This window comes from Periplaneta americana, chromosome 5 (assembly GCF_040183065.1).
Source record: "Periplaneta americana isolate PAMFEO1 chromosome 5, P.americana_PAMFEO1_priV1, whole genome shotgun sequence".
Taxonomy (NCBI): Eukaryota; Metazoa; Arthropoda; class Insecta; order Blattodea; family Blattidae; genus Periplaneta; species Periplaneta americana.
Genome location: NC_091121.1, coordinates 11779486 through 11805744, shown reverse-complemented (window position 1 = coordinate 11805744; position 26259 = coordinate 11779486). Strand labels below are relative to the sequence as shown.

Here is a 26259-nt window from a genome sequence, read left to right as displayed (position 1 = left end):
CATATGGTACTAATATGTTATCAGAATATTTTGTTGTGAGATTTAATAATATTAATATTTAAGTCTTTTATGCTACGAGTCGGCATGAGTAGCATAGTCGGTATAGCGCTGGCCTTCTATGCTCGAGGTTGCGGGTTCGATCCCAGCCAGGTCGATGGCATTTAAGTGTGTTTAAATGCGACAGGCTCATGTCAGTAGACTTATTGGCATGTAAAAGAACTCCTGTGGGACAAAATTCCGGCACACCGGTGATGCTGATATAACTTCGGCAGTTCGAGTGTCGTTAAAAAACCATAATTAAAAAAAAAAAAAAGGAAAATTTATGTTACTAAAATCTGTTGTACAGAGTGTTCACTTACATAATGTAGTTTGACTGGGTAGCACACGACCTGCATGAAGGCCGTGCAACATGTGGCAAACCGTCTCCTGCACATTCGGCAGTCCAGTTCAGTCTCCCTATGAGAGTGGTTGTGTTGACATTAGATTGCGTGTTATTCTTTTGAATGTTTTAGTGAAATATTTAGGTTAACTTGTTCACGTGGCACTACAGAAATTTACATTAGAGCAAAGGATTTTCATGGTAGAAACTTAACTAAAAAAGAATGACTGTCGATTTGCAAGAAAATTCCTAGTGTTAACTTTCCACATAACAATACCATACACAACAGGGGCGATTTCTCAGGGTATGCTATGCTTGCTGCGCAAGCCCAATATTTTCGTAGAATGTGTATTTCTCAAAATGGCGTTACGTACATTAAAATTTATTTTGATTTTTGGAATACTGTATAGGCGTAATACCATCCGCAGGTTGCACACCTGCAAGTATCGCAACGCTTGCTCGTTTCTTGGAGCTACAGGAAAGACGTAGAATATGATGCGCACGCAAGTGCCTTCCTCCTTGGTCCGTCCTAGGCGCACATGCTTCTGTTATGTGTTGTTTGAAGCTCTGGTCCGAGAGCTACACCAACGACTATTTAACGTTACACAGAGCAGTATTGACAGCGGGAATGTGCTGTGATTTGCGAGTGCAATGTAATTGTATGAGCGGAATGCATGTGTTAGCTGCTGCATGTATTATTAATTCTTAAACATTAATTTGAAGTATTGCAATGAGTTCGGAATTGTGTGTCATTGAAACATTATTATTAAATCCATTTTTCCGAAGGCCTATTCAAGGGAAGACAGACATTATAGAGAATATGTGCGCTCGTTCAGTGCAGCTCAATACAACAATATGCATTGGTTGGCAGGGTCGAAAAAACTAAATAAATTGTTTTGTTGGCCGTGTTTGTTATTTTATATCGAACTTCTACATCTGATAAGTGAATATATGATCCATGACTCATAATGATTTCAAATTATAAAATAAATTATTTATGTGGGTCTGATTATTTTTATTAATTATGAATTATTATATCCTCCCATCTTCCCCTATGAATAAAAGAGCAAGCCTAACTTTCGTGACTAGCATTCGTCCCTGATACACAACCTCAATAAAAAAGTTTAGACAGACGAGGTCAGTATTGATTAAAAACAGCAAAGTACCATAGCATGTATTTACTGAGGAAAAACTGAATAAAATAAGAGAAAGATTGAAACACACCTCACAGAAATCTCTGTCATCTCGCACAAGAAACTGGTGTCTCTTAAACCACGGGATATGAAGCCACTAAAATTCTTAAATCCTTAATTAAGAGATATCAGAGATGTGTTGCAGCTGCATGACATCATTTCCAACACTCTCATAATCAAGGTAATTTCAATAATAGTAAAACTGTCGAGCATGCAGGAAATGATTTGTCACATGTTGCATGATCTTCATACCTGTTTGCATACCACTCAGTCGACCTACATTATGTAAGCAAACGCTCTGTAAATGTTTTTCTGAATTTATGAACATTATTAAAAAAAGTTTTTGCTACATGCATTTCTATCAATGTTAGATTAAATACAAATATTCTTCATTGTTGATTACATTCTTTTAACACTTACACATCACTGAAGAACTATTAAGGTATATGTACACCTTTACATACAAAAAATTTTGTTTTGGTTAATTTTGCTCTGTAAAATTTTTATACAATTGAGAATGGTACCAGAAAGAGAATGAAGTGAACAAATCCCTTGAAATTATGTCTAAATTGTTTATAAACATTATTTTGTTTATAATTTTGACATACAACTTGAAACATGATAGCTCATGCATTTTTAAGATAGAGCCACATTTTTTTCACTGTTTTATAGCTAAAACTATTCTTTAGTGCCTGACATAGAGCTATTTTTTATTTTCATTTACATTAATTAAATATTACCATATATGTAACTTATACTAATATTTTATGTTGCATATATCATGTACAAAATCCATAGATAATTATTAACTACATTAATGTTATTTTACTCATTGTCAGGCACTAGGGGACATTTCAAGCTTCAAAATGACACCAATATCTTCTTGGTATCACCATATTTGACTGAGATGTCATGTTTAAAAGAATTAAATATTCTAAAATTACTATTTACAGGAAATGAATCACAAACTTTCAGAACCTACAAGACTTCATCATCATATGTCACCCCTTAAGCAGCTTCATGTCGGTCCTGTTTCAGCTTTCTGCCCCTCAAATACCTCCTCCTCGTTTTAACTTCAGGTGTTGAATGTTTTTTGGCATTTTTGTCCTTATTTTCCATTGATGCAACAAATCCTGCGATGGTGTTTGTCCCAGGGTTTATGCTCATCCACAGAATTTTAATTTCTCCTTTTGGACTCTTATTAAAATGACGTACAACATCACTGACACACAAATTTAAAAGATTATAAATTACTTCATTATGTAAAAACATGTGTAAAAACGTGTTTTCAATCTAATGATCATGCCCTGATATCTATGCATTTATTTTGGGACTAGAAGGAAGTTTATGTTACAAGCAATGCTGGACGAGGGGATTGACTGCTACGAGGATCATTCAAAAAGCAATCCACAATATTTATTTAAAAATTACATTTTTATCCTACAGCTTTGCTATTTTCATAGAATGTAGATACATCCTTCAGGAACAATACGTCACTTTTCCACATAATCCCCGCACCTTTCAACTCCTTATGCCACCTTGGAATGAGGGCCTGTATACCTGCACGATAAAAGTCTGAACCAACACGTCTGAGCTACTCTCTGGTGCCACTCACGAGAATGACTTAATTAAATTTGAATACAAGGGGAAAGGATGTATCTATGACCTCCATAAATTGCAAAGGTTTAGAATAAAAAATAAATTTTTAAAAGTGTTGTGCATTACTTTTGGAGTGATCTTCATAGAAGTGACCATGGCTGATGACGCAGAATTTTGGAAAATGGGACTTATCTGTAAAACCATAAGGCATAAATCGAAAATTCTTATATCAAATTAAAGGGGAGAACATTTTCTATTAAAATAGTTATATTTTGAAAATTCTAATTTTTCATCATTTTTTGCACATTGTGGGTGTACATATACCTTAAGTGATTTAAAATGAACAACAATTTCACTGTGTTAATTAATATTAAACTAGTCCATTAACATAAAATACGACCACAATTTAATATTAACACATTGAAGTTGTTGTTTATTTGAAACAACTTAATAGTAAATAGTCTGTTGTTTTATGTTTCACAGGTGATGGTTATTTAAATTCGCATTTCCTGAGTTTGCAATACCTCTTGGATAAAGCCTTCCTCAGTCTGTCTGGAATACCATGGACTTCATATAACGTATGTTTGATTTAGTTTCGTAGTTTCATAGCTGCAAGCCACAATATTTAGTTTTCTACTTATCTCTCAATGTCAGGTTCATTCTTAGACATCTCTTGAAGTCTGATGAATAGACCAGAAGATCTAATCTGTGAAGTAAAAGAAAAGACTGTGCTTATTGGATGTTTGTGTGCTTTACTTTGAAGTCTTGAAAAACTACAATAATATATTTAGCATGCTTTTAAATAAAAAATTACTTATTTTTGACATGTTTATGCACTATTCACATTTATCGTAATTGCAAAAATCTCCCATCTCTAAATGATAAATTTTATACTGGTAGCCATATGCAAAATAGGCAAATCTGTATATTGAATTGATTAAATTAAAAACAATTAAGGCATTGTCGTGGGAAAGGCCGTAACTGCCAAAAATTCGAATTTTCAGGTTTTTCATTGAGAAGGTAGTAAATGGCCATGCCAATGGCACAGAGAAGGTAATATGTCTGTATGTAATGAAACGAAGTTGGAAACGTAGTCACTAGATGTTGTAAGTTGTATGTTGGCGCGGAGAATGTAGTAACTCCTTTTACAACATCAGAGTGGCTGATAACTGTGCAGGGCAGAATAAGAATCGGATGATTCTAATGGTCCTGATTTACATTATTGCCAAGAAACATTTTGATTCAGTGGACTTGAAATTCCTGGCTTCAGAACATTCCTACATGCCATGTGATAGGGAATTTGGCATCATAGAGAAAAGAAAAAAAAATATGCAAGACCATGGTTCCAGAAGAGGTAAGGCCTAATAATGTAATAATGGTGAAGGATGAGGATTTCTTCGACTTTTCTGCAGAATGTGACAAGTTTTGAATACAACTCCTATCAAAATCAGGACCCTCAACTGGATTAGACTCTCAAGAGCTGATTTTCCTCTAATAAAAACAAGACAGTCATTTAATGACCTTGAAATGTGGACAGAGCACAGGATTTTTAAGAAAAGACAGTCATTAACGTCAATCACTAACTTGCAGTGCTTCTAACGCCTTGAAAGAAGACCAGTCGTCCCTGATGCCAAAAAGAGAGACTTGTTATCTATGTTAGACTTCCTCGATGAAAAGTATCGTGCATTTTACCGAAAAATTTGTGCATAATGTATAAAAAACGTTAATTCTCAGTTTGGCTAAGAAGTGATTTCAATGTTGTATTTTCATAAAATAGGATTTCACAGATAAATCTGTGCCAGACTTTTCAAATTTCATATGTAACACAAACATGAGTGTATGCCCTTCATTTAAAGCAGTTTCTGTAATAATGTAAGTGAGAAAGTGTTCATAAATTTGTTTTTTGCTTCCCCTGAAAAATTCTGTTTTTGGCAGTTACTACCTTTCCCATGTCAGCGCTTCAATTATAGTGTTAATAGAAGTAAAAAAGAAAAAAACAAAACAATTATAATGAAAAATTGAAGACTAACAATGATATTAATGATACATATTTACATGTTTGAAGAAGTAAGTTTTTATAATCAAAGACCAAGCCTGTATAGGGCAAAACATAAGTCACCACGCCCAAAGATATTTCTTACTTAGCTAATCTCAGGGATCTGTGTAAGTTCCATCATTTTCTATGCAGAGTTGGATATGTTTCCAGGTCCTTTGTGACATTTTACGTAACTGCTCTGGTGTTATGTCTGCAAAGGCAGTTGTCGCAGCGTCTTTCAGTTCGTTGTTTGTTTGATACCGTCTAGCAGCCACCTTTTCTTTTATGTACCCCCAACAGGCTATTGTTTTTTTTTTCAATAGGGTTATTTTATGATGCTGTATCAACATCTCAGGTTATTTAGCGTCTGAATGAAATGAAGATGATAATGATGGTGAAATGAGTCCGGGGTCCAGCACCAAAAGTTACCCAGCATTTGCTCGTATTGGGTTGAGGGAAAACCCCGGAAAAAACCTCAACCAGGTAACTTGCCCCAACTGGGATTCGAACCCAGGCCACCTAGTTTCGCGGCCAGACGTGCTGACCGTTACTCCACAGGTGTGGACCAGGCTGTTGTCCGATGTTGACAAATCAAGACTTCGGGGAAGCCATGATAATGGTGCTGATAATCTATTCAATGGATCCAGCAACTGCAGCACATGTCTTGTCTCTATGACTGGTCAACTACTTCAAGGATTGTTTTTGATGCTGTCAGTAATTAATGCTCACTTTTCTCAAGCTAACAATGTTGCTTTCCTTGGGGGGTGAGGGGGGCCTTCCAGATCTCTTTTCAAACTGTGTCATAATTTGCATTGTCTGCCCTGTGTGCTGCCTTTCATGGACCCAAACACTCGCAATCAACTGCTCTTCAAGCGAATAATTATTCGTATCTGCCATATTGCTCACAATTTCACTATCATTCATTATTGTCACTGTTTTGGTCATTGTTATCAACTGTCTTTCAGTGTTACCACACACTTTTGTCACCAGGTTTAGTAATTAGTAACTTTACAGTACATTACATTGTATATATCTAAGGGTACGGTGACTTATGACCCTGCCCTGTACAATGAATAGATCGAATTCACTGATGTGCATGTTGACATGTTGGAGACTGGGGAAAAGAGATTCAGAATGTCTATTGTATAAAAGTTTGAGAGCTCTCGTATCGTTTAAAGGAACACAAAACCTAATGTTTTTTATGAAAGACTCGCAGGTTTTATCACCTTTAAGGACCTTGAATAAGAATAATCATGTTCATGGCATCTGGAATATACGAGTAAGCTTTAAGGGGAGGCAGAGGTGAAATTTTCGAACAAAACTGAAGAAAAAATGAAAATTTGGTTTTTTCCATTTTGATTATCTTTATTTTGATATTCCGATGTTAGTTTTTGATTTTGTGCCCTTAAAAGTATGAAATTAAAACCAAGATAACTGTATTACTATATTATTTCCATAATAAACTAATACTTATCATTATTTATATACCTTCTCTGAACATATAAATAAAAAGAAATATTGAAAATTTCTTACAATATGGTGCATGGAGCATTTTATATCAAACGATATAAAGTTTTATAAAATTATTAATATTTACAGAACTATTGTACTTAGAAAGTTGAAACTTGGTATATCCATTACTAATAACATACTTAGTATCCATGATCAATTTCAAACAAATCGGATAAATTTTGTGGATTTTGATATATTCACAGTCTGCCTCCCCTTAATAACTAAAGTAATCACAGTTTTTCTCAGAGCTGTATCTGGAGTCACTGAGTTTTCCTTCTGCAAAATTTACTCAAATCTCTTGAGTGAGACTGTGTGAACGAAATGGGGCAAATAGCCTTAGGCTAGGAGCTTACATAAAAATTAAGACGAGTCCCAAGAGCTCTTGTAAGGATGCAGTTATCGTGTACCTTTTTCATTGATAATTCCTCCTGTCTTCCTCCTTTTTTAATTCATTTAGCGTCATTGGACAGAAATAATAATAATAAAGTGATTGAAAATATGTTGACAAATTGTTACAAAATTGAACAGTAATCATAATAGGATTTTATTACTGTTACCAGAAATGTGAAGTGTTAAATTATTATTCAAAATTGAATGCTGAGTTTAAAAATTACCCAAAATCTTCACTGATGTAATAAATGTTACTCTTTTTTGCAGTTGACTCTTCAAGAATTTCCATATCCAACTTATCGTTCAGATGATTTTGTCGATATTTTTTCTGTACTCCTGCCGTTTTGTACGGTATTGAGTTTTGTAATGTTATGTCCTGCAATACTGAAGAGAGTGGTGGAAGAGAAGCAAACTGGAGTGAAGGTATTATCATTTCATATGTCTACAGAATATTATTTGTAATATACTGTAATCCCCTTCTTACAACTACCTATATTAATATTTTCTTGTAATTTAAATCATGTTTCTTCAGCTACACTGTATGAGACGTGAACATAAAGTATCCAGGCTGGACTTGTCAAAACCTACAACATGTATCGTGGACTTACCACACTTGCCCCAGTAATGTTTCCACTGCCCAAAACATTTTTTGAAATCATCTTTTGAAATAGCTAACAGCTTCTTTATTGCACTCTGTTCTATCTTTTCCTTCCCAAGACGAATTTGGTCTTTGGTAAGAGAAAACGTCACAGGCAGTGATATCTGTCAAATAAAGTGATGGTGGGTCTGGGAAATGTGGTACTTAGCAAGAAACCGCTGTACAAATTGATATGTGGGCAGATGTGTTGTCATGACTAGAGATGGCCGATATTTCACACACCGATATTTTGTCACAGGTTTTGTCACAGATAAACCTGTGACTGATGACGCGAAATATCTGTGACAAAATATCGCTATTGAAATCTGCTCTGTATTCAGTACCCTGTGACTGATATTTTCTCCTCTCCGTCATGGGTTTTCGAATGCGCATGATACAATAACAGCAATCGAGCGGTGATATTTGATTATTTTTTCATGATATTTTGTTCAATATTATTTTTTGCAAGGTGATGATTTGTTGCAAAGTTATTAACGGCATTATTTATTTATTTATTTATTTATTTATTTAACCTGGTAGAGATAAGGCCATCAGGCCTTCTCTTCCCCTCTACCAGGGGATTACAACTACAATATTAAGAATACAATTACAATTAATATTGAATTTACAAATATAATAAAAATCAAATTACTAAAAGATTAACAGACTAATAAAAGCTAGACAGTTCATTGCAAAAATTAAGAAGAGAGAATTTTTTTTTATTAACTAAGTAAAAATTAAACCTACTCTACGCAGTAAGAAAATGCTTAATAAGTTTGCTTTTGAACGCTACTAAATTCAGACAGTCTCTGATGTCACTGGGTAGGGTATTCCACAAGCGCGAAAGCGAGATTGTGTATGATTATGAATGCGATGATGTCTTATGTGTTGGTATGGCTAGTATGCGGCTATTTTGCGTGCGTGTGAAGAGATTATGATATGATGACAGGTAACTGAAACGGGAGTCAAGGTAGGTAGGTGTAGAGGTGTGAAGGACTTGGAAAAGGAAAACAAGAGAATGAAAATTTCTACGTTCGTTAAGCCGTAGCCAGTTTAGAGTTTGGAAGGATGGGGTAATGTGGTCAGCATGACGGACATCGCAGACGAAGCGAACACAAGAATTATGAACACGTAATCTTTGCAACTGGTTGACATTGAGGTCGGTCAGTAGAGAATCACAATAATCGAAGTGGGGCATTACTATTGTTTCCACTAGTATTTTCTTGAGTGATAGCGGGATAATAATATAATCATGAGTCTGACATTTTGTTTTCATAGTTAGTCTGTAGGCTACATATGTTTTATAAATATTTTATGTATTTTTATTCTATGACTCAATATTATAACGTTAATGCACAGCTTAAAATAATTTATCCATTATATTATATACAATAAAAAGGATCAATTTTTAATCACATAACCTCAATTTCTCCATACCCAACTACATTTTAAAATTACCAACTGATGCAATATCTACAATATAACCTCTTGGTACATGAGGTTAACTTTTGACATGTTACTGTTCAGTTAGGTATTTATTTGTTAATGGTACATGTACATAATTTAGTTGTTGAATTTTCCCACATAAATCACTGATGTGTGACGTGTATAGAGAAATGGTATTCACATTTCACTGCTCTTCAATATTTCCTGTTAATTTTTATTGGTGTGACAAAATATCGTTGTAATTCATGCATATTGTGCTTCCTTATCGATATAAAATATCGGTGTAACAAAATCACCGATAAAAGTCACAGATATTTAATTGTCACAGTCACAGCTGTCACAGATACTTGAAAATATCGTTTAAGCTCATCTCTAGTCATGACTGAGATGTCTCTCACTGTTCTCATTTATGCAATGACCCGCATCCCAAATGCCACAGTTTTCCTCCTTGTTAATTGTCTGGTCTAGTGGACAATATTCATGATGATTAGAGATTGGAATTTTTAGTGGTGTTCCAAATACAGAAAGTGGAATTTTCAAACGGGAAAATTGGTATCTATTTAATTGAATTTTTCGACATTTTCGAAATACACAGCTTCAATAGTACATATCCTAATTTTCAAACTACATTTCAGTAAATAGGTTGATCTGTTGGTAAACAATGGTGTTGTTTATCATCTAGGCTTGAAATGGATCGGAATGGAATGAATTCCAGTTCGTGAATTTCAGGAACCTTTCCTTTCCATGTTAGCTATTGGCCATTTTCGTTGCTTTTAATTTAGTATTAATTAGGTAGTTAATAACCATTAATCATTGAAATATGATATGAAATCATTAGACATATTTGCACAATGTAATATAATATGCTACAAGTTGGACACGCAGTGATTCTAATACGAGAATGACGAACTCTGAATTGTGTGTTAAATACAGAATTGCATATAATATGTACTTACTACGTCCCGTGCTGTGGCATCGTGGTCTAAGGCATCCTGCCTAGGACTCGAGTTGTGGAATGCGCATTGGTTTGAGTTCTCACGGGGGAAGACATTTTCTCATAAAATTTCGGCCAGTATGTGGGACCAGTGCCCACCCAACATCATGATGCACTTGGGGAGCTACGATAGGTAGCAAAATCTGGTTACGAAAGTCAGCTATAATGGCTGGGGGGGGGGGGGAGTCATCATGCTAACCACATTCTGGTTGGATGATTGTCCAACTCTGCTTCGGGATGTGGACGTGAGGCCAGCAGCCAGCTGGTCAGTCATGATTTTTCATAGACTGTTGTGCCTCGGAGTATTATTTATTATTATTTTTGTATTTACTACGCAAAAATTAGTTGCGTGTAAGTTTCGTCTGTCATGTACTCTTCTTAAAAAATGTGTGTGTGTTTGTGTTTTTGTGTGTTTTTTTTTTCTAATGCCCACCCACTTCACTTGCGTGATTCGGTTCTGCATACTGCGGATAGATGTCAGAACTATGACCCATTTTCAAATTGCACACCACTTGCGGGCCACATTGTACATGATGTGTATCTGTGTGAAGAGTTATTTCGTGTACTAGGGAATGGATGAAGATGATGATGATGAAGGTGAGGAAAGGAGAAGGGGAAACTCGGTGCCAGCACATAGCCTACTCCTGTCGAATAACACCAAGGGGGCCGCCACGCTTAACATCCCCATCCGACAGACGAATCACTATCAACAGTGACATATACCTTCCCTTCATATGCACTGTGGAGAGATTTGGGATTTAACCCAGGCTTATTTGGTGCACAATTTAGCGATTAGAAGTTGTGCACCGCCATCTCTCCTAGTCCCAAGGTAGAAATTTTAGACTTGAAGCAAGAAAATTTCTGACCCTGGCAGGAATCGAACCCAGGCCGGCTAGTCTGGAGACAGACATGCTACCACAGAGCTAACTAGGCAGACTCTTAAAAAATGTGTTGGCTTAAAAAATTGTGAAGTTTGTGTTTACCTATAATCGTGATTTTTCTTCCTGTTATAATAAAATAATATAATCCGTGGTGCTACAGCCCGTGAAGGGCCTAGACCGATCAGCCGGCTGCTGGCCTCACGCCCACATGCCGAAGCAGAGGTGGATGATCATCCAACCAGAATGGAGGTATCGTGTGGTTAGCACGATGTTCCCCCCAGCTGTTATAGCTGGCATTCGCAACCGGATTTCGCTCCTATCGTAGCTCCCCAAGTGCATCACGATGCTGGGTGGGCACCAGTCCCATACACTGGCCGAAATTTCATGAGAAATTTTCTTCTCCCACGAGGACTCAAACTAGCGCGCATTCCGTAACGCGAGTCCTAGCCAGGATGCCTTAGACCACGATGCCATGGCACGGGACTCCTGTTATAAGATAAACTTTTTTATTGTTGCAGGTTTGAGTTAATTTAAATATGATTTTTTGTGGTCTCTGTGCATTAATTTCATTGTTATTTCAGGAGCTGATGAAAATGATGGGCTTAAAGTCATGGATGCTTTGGCTTGGATGGATGATAAATGCATTGCTTGTGAATATAGTGTCTGTCACTATAATAGTATTACTAGTTAAACCCCCTTTCAAAGAAGTTGCAATCCTCCAGCACTCAAATGGCCTCTTGGTCTGGCTTATTCTCATGTTCTACTGTGCAGCAGGTGTCGCTTTTTGCTTTGGCATAAGTTCCTTCTTCTCACGACGTAAGTAAAAATGAATTACTCACCGATGTGTATCTCAGTTATAATAACATACCTGTACCTGTTTGTTAAGGTACGGTCACACGTCGCTACTTTTGCTGCGCAACTTTTGTACTGCAGCTGCAAAAGTTGCGTGTTATGTTCACACGTAAGCCAAAAGTAGCGCGCTGCACGCTACTTTTTGTGCTGCACAACCCGAGTGTAGCAAAAGTTGAAACTGGAGGCTGCGAGTCTGTTCACACACAAGGCGCTACTTTTGCAGCCGCACTCATGCTGCAGGTTTCCATCTCCGTGTTGACTTCTCATTATACATTTTGTGGTTATGTTCGCATTATTAATAAACTCATGCGAAAGCTTACTTATCTATTATTTGCTTTTCTGCCCTAACTAGTATTCAGAAATTGACATTATTTTTACTATAAAGCTTTTAAAAACGCCTATATACTTAAATGATAACCAACAGCATATTCACGTAATCAATGTTGGCAACCCTCCTGTTTGAAACTACGCTACAGAAAATTAAAAAATTGAATTATATCGTCAGCAAATATGCTCAGGCTGTGTTGCGCATTTAATAACTGTTACAAATAATTTATTTTCATCACATCTAACATTAAAATACATCCAAACAATAAAAGTATCATTGGCACATATGGGGTGGCAACACTGGTTGCAACCGCAGCAAAAGTTTCAACAAAACCGATATCAAAAATGCTGCGGCTGCAACCCTGAGAACCCTGTTCACACGTCGCTACTTCTAAGCTGCGCGCAGCATGAAAAAGTAATGGGCAGCAGGTTCGGCAGCCGCTACTTTTCGGGTTGCACCGTTGTTTACATGTCGTAGTACGAGAGTTGCGCAGTTTTTTGTACTGCATCGCTGCAAAAGTAGCGACATGTGACTGTACCTTTAGATGGTGGAACAATGATGAGTGATAGGTCTTGTGACTTGTTTCATGTCTTAAAACATTGTTTTTAAAATATACTGAAAAAGTCTGTACTAATCTGAACAATAGGCACTGTTATTTTTTCATTACTTAACTTTTTCTTTGCAATAGACGCTGTAAAAAAAAGTTACATTTGTCACATTAACAAAATAATGAGTTACATTAGATTAATATAATTCAAAATTTTCTCGGGCTTCCAGCCAGGTCATAAGTTGCTGATCCACCGACGTTTCGAGGATGTTCATCTGCCTTATCTTCAGGGTTAAATGATATCTAGGGGTACCCAGCTCCTTAATTTATAGTGCCAGAGGGAGGAGTCAGCCGAGGAGCTTTGTGCTGATTGGCTCTTATTAGTGCGGACCGCCGCGCGAACGCTGCCGACTTGTTGTCTTGCTTTGTGCTGTTCGGCTGATTGACCGCGGGTCTCACGATGGGCTCGGCAGACGAGTTTTTATGTGTCCTCCGCTGTTGATGGCCTGTCGTCTGGGCATTGAGAAATGTAATAGCCGGTGCCCACGCCGCGCTTAGTTGGAGACCCGAGTCCCGATTCAGGTTACCGCATTCCACCGCTATGGCCAGGGTTTCCTTTACTCTTCTATCCCAGTAGCCCGAACACTTCGCCAGGACCTCGATGTTATTAAAATTAACCCTATGGCTTTTTTCAATATAGTGTTCAGCCAATCCGGATTTTTCGGGCTGCATTAATCTGATGCTTCTTTGATGTTCTGAAAGACGCGTAGTTATTGTGTGTCCCGTCTGTCCAATGTAAGCAGCCTCACATTCATACGGAATGCGGTAGATCCCTGGTACTCTGAGGCCTAGATCATCTTTTACTGATCTGACCTTACTCAGTGGATCACCAACTTATGACCTGGCCGGAAGCCCGAGAAAATTTTGAGTTATCACATCGCCAGGAAAGCTTCAGTAGTTATTTTAGATAATATATTTTTTTCCGCATTGTTGACTGTGTTCATAGCATGAACTGTATTCGTTGATTATTATTAAATAGTTAAAATATAACCTCTTATCTCTTGAATGGTTACTTCAGCTTGTTACATTAATCACCCTGGAATGCCCGTGTATTTATTGAAACATAATTTTATAATTTCAGCAACTTTGGCCATGAGTATCGGTGTGCTGCTGTGGATCATATCATATGCAGCACCCTTTTCTCTGGTTGTGAGCAATACGTATGTTTCTCCTGGAATAAAGCTGTTGACCTCTCTCCTGCCCAACACTGCTATTAGTTGGACTTACCGCTTGATTGTGGCCCATGAGTCAAAGGGTAAGTAACATCATATGAGTCGTTCAGAGCAGAAGTGGTGTAAGTCAAAAATGGGTAATGAAGGTTAAAGCCTAGATCATATATGTAACAGATAACTCCTCGCTACGTTAAAATCGGCAGCACTTTGAAGAGAACAACCGCCAGGATCGCCACCCGTCCGCCATAAACGAACACGAGATGGCAGCACAGTCACTAATGCAATTCAAATGGGTATTATGACGTGACTCCTTATGTAACAACTAGATGGCAGCGTTGTAAACCTGACAAAAGTTGTTAACCTCAAAGCCTATAACCCTGACATATCTGTTACATATGAGGAGCATCGTTTCAAAACGTATTATGTGCAACTTACAATTTTTTTACACGAACGACGAAAAACTGGATTATTCGTAAACCGGAGATGTTCTCAAAACACTACACAAAACTATTTTTAAATACTTGTTTCACAGTTTACAAATATGACGACTTGGAACCATCAGACTTCACAGCATAAAAGATAAATAAATAGAAAGTAACAAATTTAATTTCGTCCACTGGGGGACTTAATACTTTTTGAAATGATGCTCCTCATATATGATCTAGGGTTAAAGTAAATATTCTGTAAAATACAGCGCAAAGTAGCAATTATTCAATTTATTTAAACTATTAGTAGTCAGTGGCTAGCACGAAGGAGATATTAACTGCTACTTTGCCCTGTATTTTACAGAATTTTTACTTTAAACCTCGATACCCAATTTTGACGTACACCACTTTTGCTCTGAACGGCTCAATATCCTGACAATGGACTTTTGGTCAAAACTTCCTTTTTCCTCCTCACTAGATATTTGCATAGGAAGTCATACACAGCCTTCTCATAGATATTGAACCCAAATACGAGTTATATGCTGATCTTGATGGCAGTGGCTGTTTAGTCTATTTTGCACATTTTTATCAATTTTTCTAATTTTTATTTATTTCTCCTTTTCATTGTAAACCCAGCACTTTGTCAACGTTTTTATTCACTAGCAAGATTTTTTTCTTTTACACTTGTAAAAATTTTCTTTCTTCTTGTAGTTAACTCTGTAACGTTCCTTGCTAAAACATAAAAAACTTTCACTCAAACTTTAATTGTTTGGAATTGTATATAAAAAAAGGTAATGTACCTCGGATTTCTGTATTTTCATCAGCAGTCTAATTTTCTGAACTCACTGTTCAACAATCACACTATGTGACAGTCACCTAGGGCGACCAACTCTCTCTTATTTTCCGGGAAATCCCAGAGCTGATTTTTTTTGGATCCTCCCCTGCTTCCATAATGATGTCCTAATTCTCTCGTATTTTTCTTCATTAATCATGATCGTCATTTTTAAAAATGTAATCTAATAATAATAATAATAATATCATCATCATCATCATCGTCGATCTGGTTGGCGAGTTGGTATAGCGCTGGCCTTCTATGCCCAAGGTTGCGGGTTCGATCCCTGGCCAGGTCGGTGGCATTTAAGTGTGCTTAAATGCGACAGGCTCATGTTAGTAGATTTACTGGCATGTAAAAGAACTCCTCCGGGACAAAATTCCGGCACATCCGGCGACGCTGATATAACCTCTGCAGTTGCGAGCGTCGTTAAATAAAACATAACATTTAACATCTAACTGAATGAGCTTGCATATAGATTAGCAAATGTACTCTAATAGTACCAGTTGCCACGAGCATAGTGTAGGAATTAATATGGTTATCTTGTGCTCTGAGACTGTGCGTGGGTGTTGGTTGGATTCCTGTTTGAGTTGATTACTGATGGGGGGTTCTTCCCAAGTTTTTCAGAGGTATAAAGCGAATCCTTAGACTCATCTTGGCAAATATAGTTCTGCTATTAAGTGTTTTAAAGTTTCAAACTTTTATCATATTTTAAATATATCTTTTTACCTCTGCATCAAAATCCACAGTTAATTCCCGATTTACCACGAAAATCGTCTGTAGCTGCATTTAGATTGGCAACAGGCCATGATTGTTTGGCCAAACACCTGCATAGAATTGGAATATATCAGTCCCCTAACTGCCCATTGTGCAACTCAAACCAAGAAATGGATACGGAACATCTCAAAATCTGTGCTTCAGTGGCTGGCCATGATAATATCTTTGAAAAATATTGGGGTGCAAGAGGTCAAATGACTTTATTGTCAAAGCCTGGCATTAGAAAACAACAAACAACATATATCTTTTTACTTTTTATCTGTAACCAGAGTTCATTATCCTTACCACAAAAATAAGTATGGTGATTAATAGACGTTATGTTTTTATTTTGCAGGTGTTGGCCTAACTTGGACAAATATTTTTGAACCTCCCAGTGGTATAAGAGGTGACCTCAGCGTGGGAATAATGTGGCTGATGTTGGTAGTGGATATTATCTTATATTGTGTTGTGACATGGTATGTTAATTCCATCATGCCAGGAAAATATGGCCTAGCAAAACCGTGGTACTTCATTTTCATGGTAAGTTAATATGGTTAAATTCACTGACACATGTACTCATTCACTCACTCAATTCGAAGTTATGTTAAAAACTTATAAATACTTAAATTTAAAACATTGGTTATATTCATACCATTTGAACCATAAACCTCGTTTGTACAGTACAAATATACAGGAATTCCTTGACTGAGGAAATTGACTAAATTATGTACCAGTGAAACTTTTTTTTTTTCTGATCAATACTTTCGCGTCTGCACACACCTCACAATTTACGAGATATTGCACAAGGCTGGTTCCGCTCCCCAGTCAGATAAGAATAACATGAATACTTATGAATAATTTCAAGTTAGAAATATGGTCGAGAATAAAAAGTCGTATGAAACATGCCTATAATGGTAATTAAGACGCTCGTATGAAAATTATGAAACTCGCGCTCGTTTCATAAACATATTCACTTCTTAATTACTCCATTATAGGCTTATTGCATGATGTACTATTTTCAGTTTGACTTACATTTCCATATCTGCACATTTACAATTATATGATTTGTGTTGTTTCTATTCTAGCCATCCTATTGGCGTAGCAGAAAAGTGGATAGCTTGAAGTTCTCTTCACATGATGAAACAAATTCTAATGGAAAGTTTGAGAAACCTCACGATAATCTGTCTGTCGGAATCAAGATTGAAAATCTATATAAAGTATTTAAGTCAATTGGTGGTATGAATAAAAAGGTAGCTGTCGATGGTGTGACTCTAGACATATATAGTGGTGAAATTACAGCACTTCTCGGACATAACGGTGCCGGAAAAACTACAACAATGTCAATTCTCACAGGTAAGAATTCAAGTAGATATTCATAATTGCAATTATTAACATTCTTGTGTTCGTGAAATGTTATCTAGGTATGTGAAAAATGTTCTATCCCAACAGCAAAGAAGTCTTCACATAGTACTCAGATAAACAAAATGTACATTCCAACACTTATATTTATAGAAAAAGGAAAAAGAGTAACTTTCCATGTGTTGTAACTCATTTACACTTAACCTATTATAAAAGGTATGTGGAATATGCCATCCAAAGAAACAGTACTGTGGGATAAGGAACATAATCAGTTAATTTAAGTATAGGAACTAAAACTACAGTCCACACCTTTGGAGTAATGGTCAGCACGTCTGGCCGCGAAACCAGGTGGCCCAGGTTCGATTCCTGGTTGGGACAAGTTACCTGGTTGAAGTTTTTTCCGGGGTTTTCTCTCAACCCAATATGAGCAAATAGTGGGTAATTTTCGGTGGTGGACCCCGGACTCATTTCACCGGCATTATCACCATCTCATTCAGACTCTGAATAACCTAAGATGTTGATAAAGTGTCGACAAATAACCTACGTAAAAAAAAAAAACCAAAACTCCACAATCACTCGTTGTTGAGATAACATGGTTAGTGCCTCTCGGTCAAATGGGGCAAATTGCCGAAACACATTAAAGAGTGTTAATAGCACGCACTATTGGAATGTTCAGAATATCTTTCTGCATAGAGTCTCGCAGCAATGTTGGGATGACTGCAACTTTCACCCAGGATCAGATGCAACGTGTAGTGCTGCCATCATATCTGTGGTTCAAGTATTAGCACATTGGTCTTCCATCCAGGCAGCTGGGGTTCGATCCCTAGCTAGGTCATGATGGAATTATTGGTGGACAAAAAATAAAAAACGTATGAACGAGTTGTGTTGTTGATGCATTTTTGGGAGAAAAAAATTATTGCTAAGACTTGTGAAATGTCCATATAAATTTTACTTTGCAATGATACTTAATCAGTTATGTATTGTGTCAAATAGGAATGTTTTCTCCTACAAGTGGCTCTGTGTATATTGGTGGTTATGATATTCGTGACAACTTGGATAAAGTTCGGGAAAGCTTGGGATTGTGTCCACAACATAATTTGCTCTTCACTGATCTGACTGTCTTGGAACATCTTCTGTTCTTCGCTATGGTAAGTTCCTTCAATTTTTTAAAATGGATTTTGATCAGATGTAAATGGTTTTATATAAACCCTTCTTTTCCCCCTCTCTCTCTTTCTTTCTTACTCTCTTAATCTCTTATTTAGTCTTACTCTCTTTTTTATCTTAATGTCTTACTTAGTCTTACACAGAGGTGGACAGAGAGCAAGGAGTAGTAGTATTGAATTCGTGTTAACCATTTCCCTCATGTTCAGTCCCATAATGTCTTTTGTGTACAGTCCAGAAAACAAAAGTTCATCTTTCTAGTTTTCATATTAACTTGTCTTCACTTGTATGGTATATGTCTTTAGAATAATACGTAGTTCAAAGAACTGTATAGACATCAGTATCATTCTCAACGTGACAAAGAACTGAAACACGTAGAACGTATTAGAAAGTATGTAAGTTGAAACTCGTTTGTTTTAATATTCTGCAGTTGAAAGGTTGTTCCAACCGTGAAGCAAATGAGGAGGCGAGAGATCTTCTCCATAAATTGAATCTTGAAGAAAAGAAGAATCAGTTGTGTTCAACTTTGTCTGGAGGAATGAAAAGAAAATTGTCACTTGGCATAGCATTAATTGGACATACTAAGGTATATGATCTTTACCTTTCATCTCTGTTTTAGTCTTACCATTAAGTACATAATTATTCAATTTTATTATTTTTTTATTCTTAGGTTTTAATGTTGGATGAACCGACATCAGGGATGGATCCAGAAGCCAGGAGAGAAATATGGGATCTTTTGTTAGTAAGTAAAAAATGTTTATTTTGTATTTATTTGTAATGTTGTAGAGTATTTCGCCAGCTTTCAATTAATTTTATATACAACAATTTGTCTGGGAATATAGTCACTAAATGGAAATGTTTCAGTTTTGGCTCTACACAAGCTATGATTGTCTTGTTTCCCATCTTCATGAAATTGAGTTTTTACAAGCCCAGACTGATTTCTAAGAAATATTGATGTTATAGACTCTGACCATCTGCGTAACTTCTCATAAGGAACTGTTAAATGAGTTTATGTCGAAATATCCCCTCAAACTGTGCACATCGTGAGATTGTCAGCAAATAGACAGGAACAAAAGACAATACTAATTGAGTCGCCTAAAATCAAACTGCACTTCCTGCAAATTATTAAATATGAGATTAAGTATGTTTTAGTGTAAAATTTTGCAGGGAATCTGATATGAGCTGGAATTTATCTGCATTAACTTTAGTAGTAAAATCATTGTTTGAAGTTTAACTGCACTAGTTTTTCGTTTTTTCTGACAAATCAGATTTTTAGATGAAGTACAGTTTTATTCCAGGCGAGTCAATTGTAAGATTGTGAAGTTGAAGCTTGAATGAAAGATCATCTAAAAATTCTAGTCCCTGGCCATGAATAGATAGTGCTCCCTCAGCTGATAACATGCATTTAGTTAATTGATGAACTAGTGGACTTACTCGTGTTAAATATGTAATATTCGTCCGGCTACATATTTACATATTTAACACGAGTAAGTCCACTAGTTCATCAATTAACTATATTCAAGTGTTAAAAGTGGTGTACGCAAGATTAAAAAATGGATGCATTTAGTGTACAAGTCATCTAGCATATTATTGCTTCTAAAACTTCGTTCAGGTAACCATAAGATAATACTTTTTGCATTCAAAATCGGACATAACTTTTTACACACACTGTATTAACAAAGTTTTGCTCGAACTTTTTGTTCTAATGTTGCAACTTGTGTAGTTGCCATGAGCATCAGTAGCAGCCTTGTGTTAGGCCAAATTCTGTTATTGTGTCACTTGGCTTCTCCTTCCAATGTTTTTATTTATCTTTTATTTATTTTATTTCTTTATTTACTACTTATTTTTTTATTTTTATGCTTGTTTATCATCTAACATTCGTTTAACATTTTATTTCCAGTTGGCATAAAAATAAATTGTATGTTAATTTTGTTAGTTAAACTTTCAGTCTGTTTGAAGTATCTTAATATAAGTTGTGTAAAAGTGTAAGGCCACAGACACTCCTCTTAAATGGAATTATTTCTGAAGCTATAACACAGACGTCTTACTTAAGTGTGATATTTAAAACCATGTAGTGCTTTTGTTACTTTAACAATGATTAATGATCAAGGTTTTAAGTGTGGTGGTATATTTTTGGATATAAGAAAAGCTTTTGATACTGTAAGTCATCATTTATTATTAGAGAAATTAAATTGTGTTGGAATTAAAACTAATGCTTTTAATTTATTAAAATCTTATTTAAATAATAGAGTTCAAGCTACTAAAATTGATAATGTATTAAGTGAATTTATTAAAATTCCGCAAGGAACAGTCCTTGGACCGATTTTATTTTTAATATATATTAATGACCTTTTAATGACAGACCTTAAAGAATATGAAGGTGATTTATATTCGTATGCTGATGATACTGTTTTACTTTTTAGTGGAAAAACTTGGACTGACGCTTATTATAATGCAAATTGCGGCTTAAAATTAATAAAAAAATTGTTCGATTTAAATTCACTTGTAATTAATAAAAATAAAAAAAAAATAACTATCCCATTTTCTTTAAATAATAAAGGTAATAAACCAATTTCATACTACAAATTAAAATGCATAATTCTGATTGTTCCAATATAAATTGCAATTGTTCAGTTATTAATGGAGTTAATGAGGTTAAATACTTAGGTATAATTATTGATAATCATTTAAAATGGAATGATCATATTCATTTTATTTGTAATAAATTACGTAAAACATTGTTACTTTCTTATTCTAAGAAATATTTTGTCAATTAACTGTTTACGTGTAATTTATTTAGCATTATTTCAGTCTATATTTATGTATGGTATTATAGGTTGGGGTGGAATTTATAAATCCAACCTTTATCCGTTAATTTTACTACAGAAGAAAGTATTAAAAATTTGTTTAAAAAACAGATTACCCAACTGAATTGTTGTTTAAACATTTCAAAGTTTTCAACATTAAACAAATGTATTATTTTATTTTATTAAAATATTTTCATAGAAATTTTGATAACTTTGAAAGGTATATACATAAATATAGAACTAAAAATATGAATTCTCTGCATTTGTCTGAACCAAAATGTAAAACCAATGCAGCTTTTTATCATAGCATGAGTCAAGGTCCCAGATTATTAAACAAATTTTATTCCAATAATATTTCAACCACGAATCCTCTCCAAATTAATAAAGTATAAAAAAATTTGTTTGGATTTATGTTTGGGTTTAAACATATTAATCACTATTTAATCTGTATTCACTCTCAATTTTAATTTTATTTTTGTCTGTGTTGGAATCCCCTCCTGAGCACGAGTCTTACTCATTAAGGAGTGGGCTAGATTATCTTTCATTGCATTTATTAACTTGTATTCATTTCAAACTTACTAGCAATAAAAATAAATAAATAAATAAATAAAATTAATATTGATTTTGTCCACCAGAATATGCGTGGTGAACGTACCATTCTGATTACAACACATTTTATGGAAGAAGCAGACGTTCTGGGTGACAGAATTGCTATTATGGATCACGGTCGAGTGCAATGTTATGGTACCTCATTATTTCTCAAGAAACTCTATGGTACGTGATTATTCCTGTTCATTTACAATATATTTTAAGAAACCTGTATGAATTCGGTTTGTTTACTTGTTGCAATTATTGTTTCAGGAACTGGCTATCAATTAAACCTTTTGAAGGAAGAAGGTTGCAATGTGACAAAATTAACCGAGACCATACAACGTACAATTCCTGAAGCCAAAGTAAAGAGTGAAATGGGCTCATTGTTGTGTTACATGCTGCCTGCAGAACAAACCGGAATTTTCCCTGATCTCTTTGATGTCTTGGAAAGAGAAAAACAGAATCTCGGCATATCTAGCATTGGGGTGTCAATTACAACACTTGAAGAAGTATTTTTGAGGTTAGTGTGTTCAACCTATTCTTTAGAAATAATATATATATTTTTTTTTTAATCTTTTTACAGATACTATGAACCACAGTTCAAGTTCTACCAATGTCCTTTGTCACTCACAACACAAAGCGTCTTGCTTACATGAAAGCTAAATACCAAAATTAATAAATACTCGATAACATTGTAAGGCGAATGATAAGTAATCTATGGCATGTCCTTGGTCTCATCTCACCATTGCCAATTCCACTGACGATAGGTAACCATGACATCTAATAAATATGCAATATAATATTGTGCAGCATACAGACAGCAGTCCACACCTGTGGAGTAACGGTTAGCGAGTCTGGCTGCGAAACCAGGTGGCCCGGGTTCGATTCCTGGTTGGGGCAAGTTACCTGGTTGAGGTTTTTTCCGGGGTTTTCCCTCAACCCAGTATGAGCAAATGCTAGGTAACTTTCGGTGTTGGACCTCAGACTCATTTCACCGGCATTATCACCTTCATTTCATTCAGACGCTAAATAACCTAAGCTGTTGATAAAGCATCATAAAAATAACCTAAAGACAGCAGTAGTCTCATTATGGAGTAACTTCAAACAACTGTTGTGCATTTTATTTATGACAGTCAGGTATAATAGCATTATCTGATTTTTTCCCCATTAACCCTTTTATCTGGTCCCTCTATTACAATGGATAATTTGGGTTCTAGTATGTAGGCTATACAGGGTGATTTAAAAGAAAAAGTCAATTGGTAAGGAGATGGATTAGAACGATTTTTAGAGCAGAAGAGTCCTTTGTCATTTTTATTTATTTGCAACCTTTTCACAGTTATAACAGGTCAAACGTTAAACATTTAATTCACAATTAAGGTGATAGGGAGAAAGGAACTGGGTATCCTACCCCATTATCTCCTGGCCTAGTTTCCTCATAAGTGGTGCCATATTGGTATCACTTGTGAGCTTGAGACTTGTCTTAGGATAGTTGACTAAACAACAACATTATTATTATTATCAATGTCTGAGATGGAATAATTGGTCCATATGTGATGGCAGACAGAATTGGAGGTGGACATTATCTTCATTTGCTTCAGGCAGGAGACAGTGCACACATTGCTGGATGATGTATCTCTCAGTGTTAGCACATGTGGTATCAGCTGGATGACACACTGACACCTTTCACAATACCTGTTCATCGATAGTTGGATGAACCCTATCCAGGTTGATGGGTAGGGAGGTCCTGTGACTTGGCCTACACTGTCACCTGACTTAATGCCTCTGGACTTCATTTTATGGGGTTGTGTGAAAGGAAAGGTGTACTGTACAGATACTACATACAGAGATGTTCTATTACGTCGAATTGATGCAGCTGCAGCAGATATCGGACGACAAAATGGGCTATTGGATAGTGTACACATCATTATTAGAGAATGCACCAGGCATGCTTGCATGCAAGAGGAGGACATTTTGTGTATTTACTCCAATAAAAGGTAAATTTATTTTTGTTGTTATTATTATTATTATTATTATTATTATTATTATTATTATTATTATTATTATTATTATTATTGACCTTATTATTTGCTGATGATATTGTGTTTATGGCAACTTCAGAAGATAATTTACAACATTTGGTTTAGGAAAGGAACCAGTCCGTAGCAAAATTTGCATCAATAATAAGATCATCGAACAAGTCAAAAATTTTAGTTATCTCGGTTACCAAATTTCATATGAAGAAGAAAAGGATTTGAATGAGAAAATTATTAAATTCAACAGAGCAATGGGGATAATTAATCAGATATTCAAACCAACCTTAGTACAAAAACACATGCGCACCAGAATTTATAAAATATTGGCCAGACCTATACTCTGTTTTGGTAGTGAAGCTTGGACGATTCGTAATATTGATTCACAAAGATTAACGGCGGCAGAAATGAGATTTATGCGTCGTACAGCGGGATACACGAGAATGGATCACATTAGAAATTTTGGTATTATAAAAGAACTGCAGATTGAACCGATTATGGAATACCTACAGAAATACAGACAAAACTGGAGATCACATGTCATTAGAATGCCTCGTTCTAGAATTCCACGCCAAATTTTTAATTACCATCCTGTGGGCAAGAGATCTTGGGCAGACCATTCAAGCGTTGGCAAGAGACCGTAACGGGCCACTAGGCCCAATACGTGCAAGGATGATGATGATGATTACTATTATTGTTACTAATATGATTGTGATTGTAAGCAAGTAAATTACCTTAATTTTAAATTAAATATTTGATATTGTGACAGCGACGTGAGATTCGAACTCACGACCAGGGTCCCGCAAGAAAGCAGATCGCGCGGAGCACGGTGGAATGGCGCGCGGTGGAGAGGGGAAAGGGCCAACGCGGCGAGAGAGTGGAGCGAGAGTGCGCGCGCAACTGCTGCGTACGCAGTGAATGGGGAACGGATCTTCCCGACTCTTCGAGAAGTCCGTCGAAGTGGAGATATCCAGATAATTCTCTACACACCTGTAGAAATTTCTCGCAACTATGATTTTGCTATAAAAGAAGAAGCGCCAGCAAACTCGAGAGTTTTCAGTTATTCAGTCAGTGAGAAAGCCAGAGCAAGGAAGCCAGTCTTGTGTACCGGAGTTCGACTCGAGTGTGCGTCCGCAACTGCGTCAGCAGCCGAAGACCTGAGTTCGAGTGCAGTGGACCGCAGTTGGAGGGACCTGAGTTCGAGTGCAGTGGACCGCAGTTGGAGGGACCCGAGTTCGAGTACAGTGAACTGTCTCTGAAGGTCTGTGGTTCGAGATACTGTGAACTCGAGTGACTGAGATAGAAGAACTGTGAACTGAGAACTGGTAGTTCTGATTTGTAAATAGTGCTTTGTAAATATTAGTTAAGATTAACAGTTCATTGTTGTGCGTAATAGTCCAAGTAAATTGTCATTGTCGTCGGTGGAGTGCTATAACGAATACTGTGTTGAGTGAAGATCCAATTGTTGACGAGAGTGTTTAAGGTGAATTGTAGAAAGGAATTATTGTTGTGACGAATAAATTACATTGTTGTTACTAATAAAATTCACAATATGTTATAACTGTGGAATGGTTGCAAATAAAAACGACAGAGGACTTCTCTGCTCTGAACATCGCTCTGATACACTTCCTCAACAGTTGACCTCTCATTTTGAATCATTTGTATATGTACGAGCATATGCGTGCTTTTTCTTGAGTGATTATGACTTGCAATCGTTTATTTGCTTGTTTCTGAAGAGAGTGTCAATTGATAAAATTATGAAAATGCTTCTTTTCTGTATCTAGCAGTAAAATTAAGTTAACACGAAATCTTTTTATTACTAACAATTCGAAACAGAGAATTTGCAACAGTTCTGATTGTTATCTGCTTTTCAGAGTTGGCAAAGAAGCTGAAGATGAAACTGATGGTCAAGCTTTCTCTGAGTCAAGTGTGGAGTACATGAAGCTGACCGGTAGCTCAGAAGGTAGGAAAGGAAGTTAATATTTTTACATATTTAATTCAGTTACACTTTTCTTCATTTACAACACTGCAAGGATATGAATTCATGTTCATTGTTTGTAAAATAACACCTTACAAAAAAAACACTGATTTTTAGGTATTTATTTATATATTTTATGCTCGACCATGCCGAAATGTAGTAATTATACACCTGGTAGCAGCCCTTTAATGGACCTCATTAAAATTCAGTGTTCCACCGATCAGAAAATACCATCGTAGCAATATGAAAGCGCAAGTATCGATTATTCTCGGATGTGCAATCGAAAGACAGCTAG

The 26259-nt window shown here is 36.0% G+C and overlaps 1 protein-coding gene across 3 annotated transcripts in view; it reads left to right on the top strand.

The window, feature by feature from the left end:
* Positions 1-26259, top strand: part of LOC138699465 (phospholipid-transporting ATPase ABCA3-like) — an 89474-nt gene that overhangs the window by 28352 nt on the left and 34863 nt on the right. For all 3 annotated transcript variants that reach the window (XM_069825362.1, XM_069825361.1, XM_069825360.1), the window contains exons 4-15: positions 3655-3749; positions 7376-7531; positions 11648-11882; positions 13935-14108; positions 16394-16578; positions 17124-17391; positions 18391-18545; positions 18989-19144; positions 19229-19300; positions 22001-22139; positions 22227-22476; positions 25861-25949. In XM_069825362.1, coding sequence (XP_069681463.1) covers positions 3655-3749; positions 7376-7531; positions 11648-11882; positions 13935-14108; positions 16394-16578; positions 17124-17391; positions 18391-18545; positions 18989-19144; positions 19229-19300; positions 22001-22139; positions 22227-22476; positions 25861-25949 — 1974 coding nt within the window. The remainder of the gene's footprint in view (positions 1-3654; positions 3750-7375; positions 7532-11647; positions 11883-13934; positions 14109-16393; positions 16579-17123; positions 17392-18390; positions 18546-18988; positions 19145-19228; positions 19301-22000; positions 22140-22226; positions 22477-25860; positions 25950-26259) is intronic.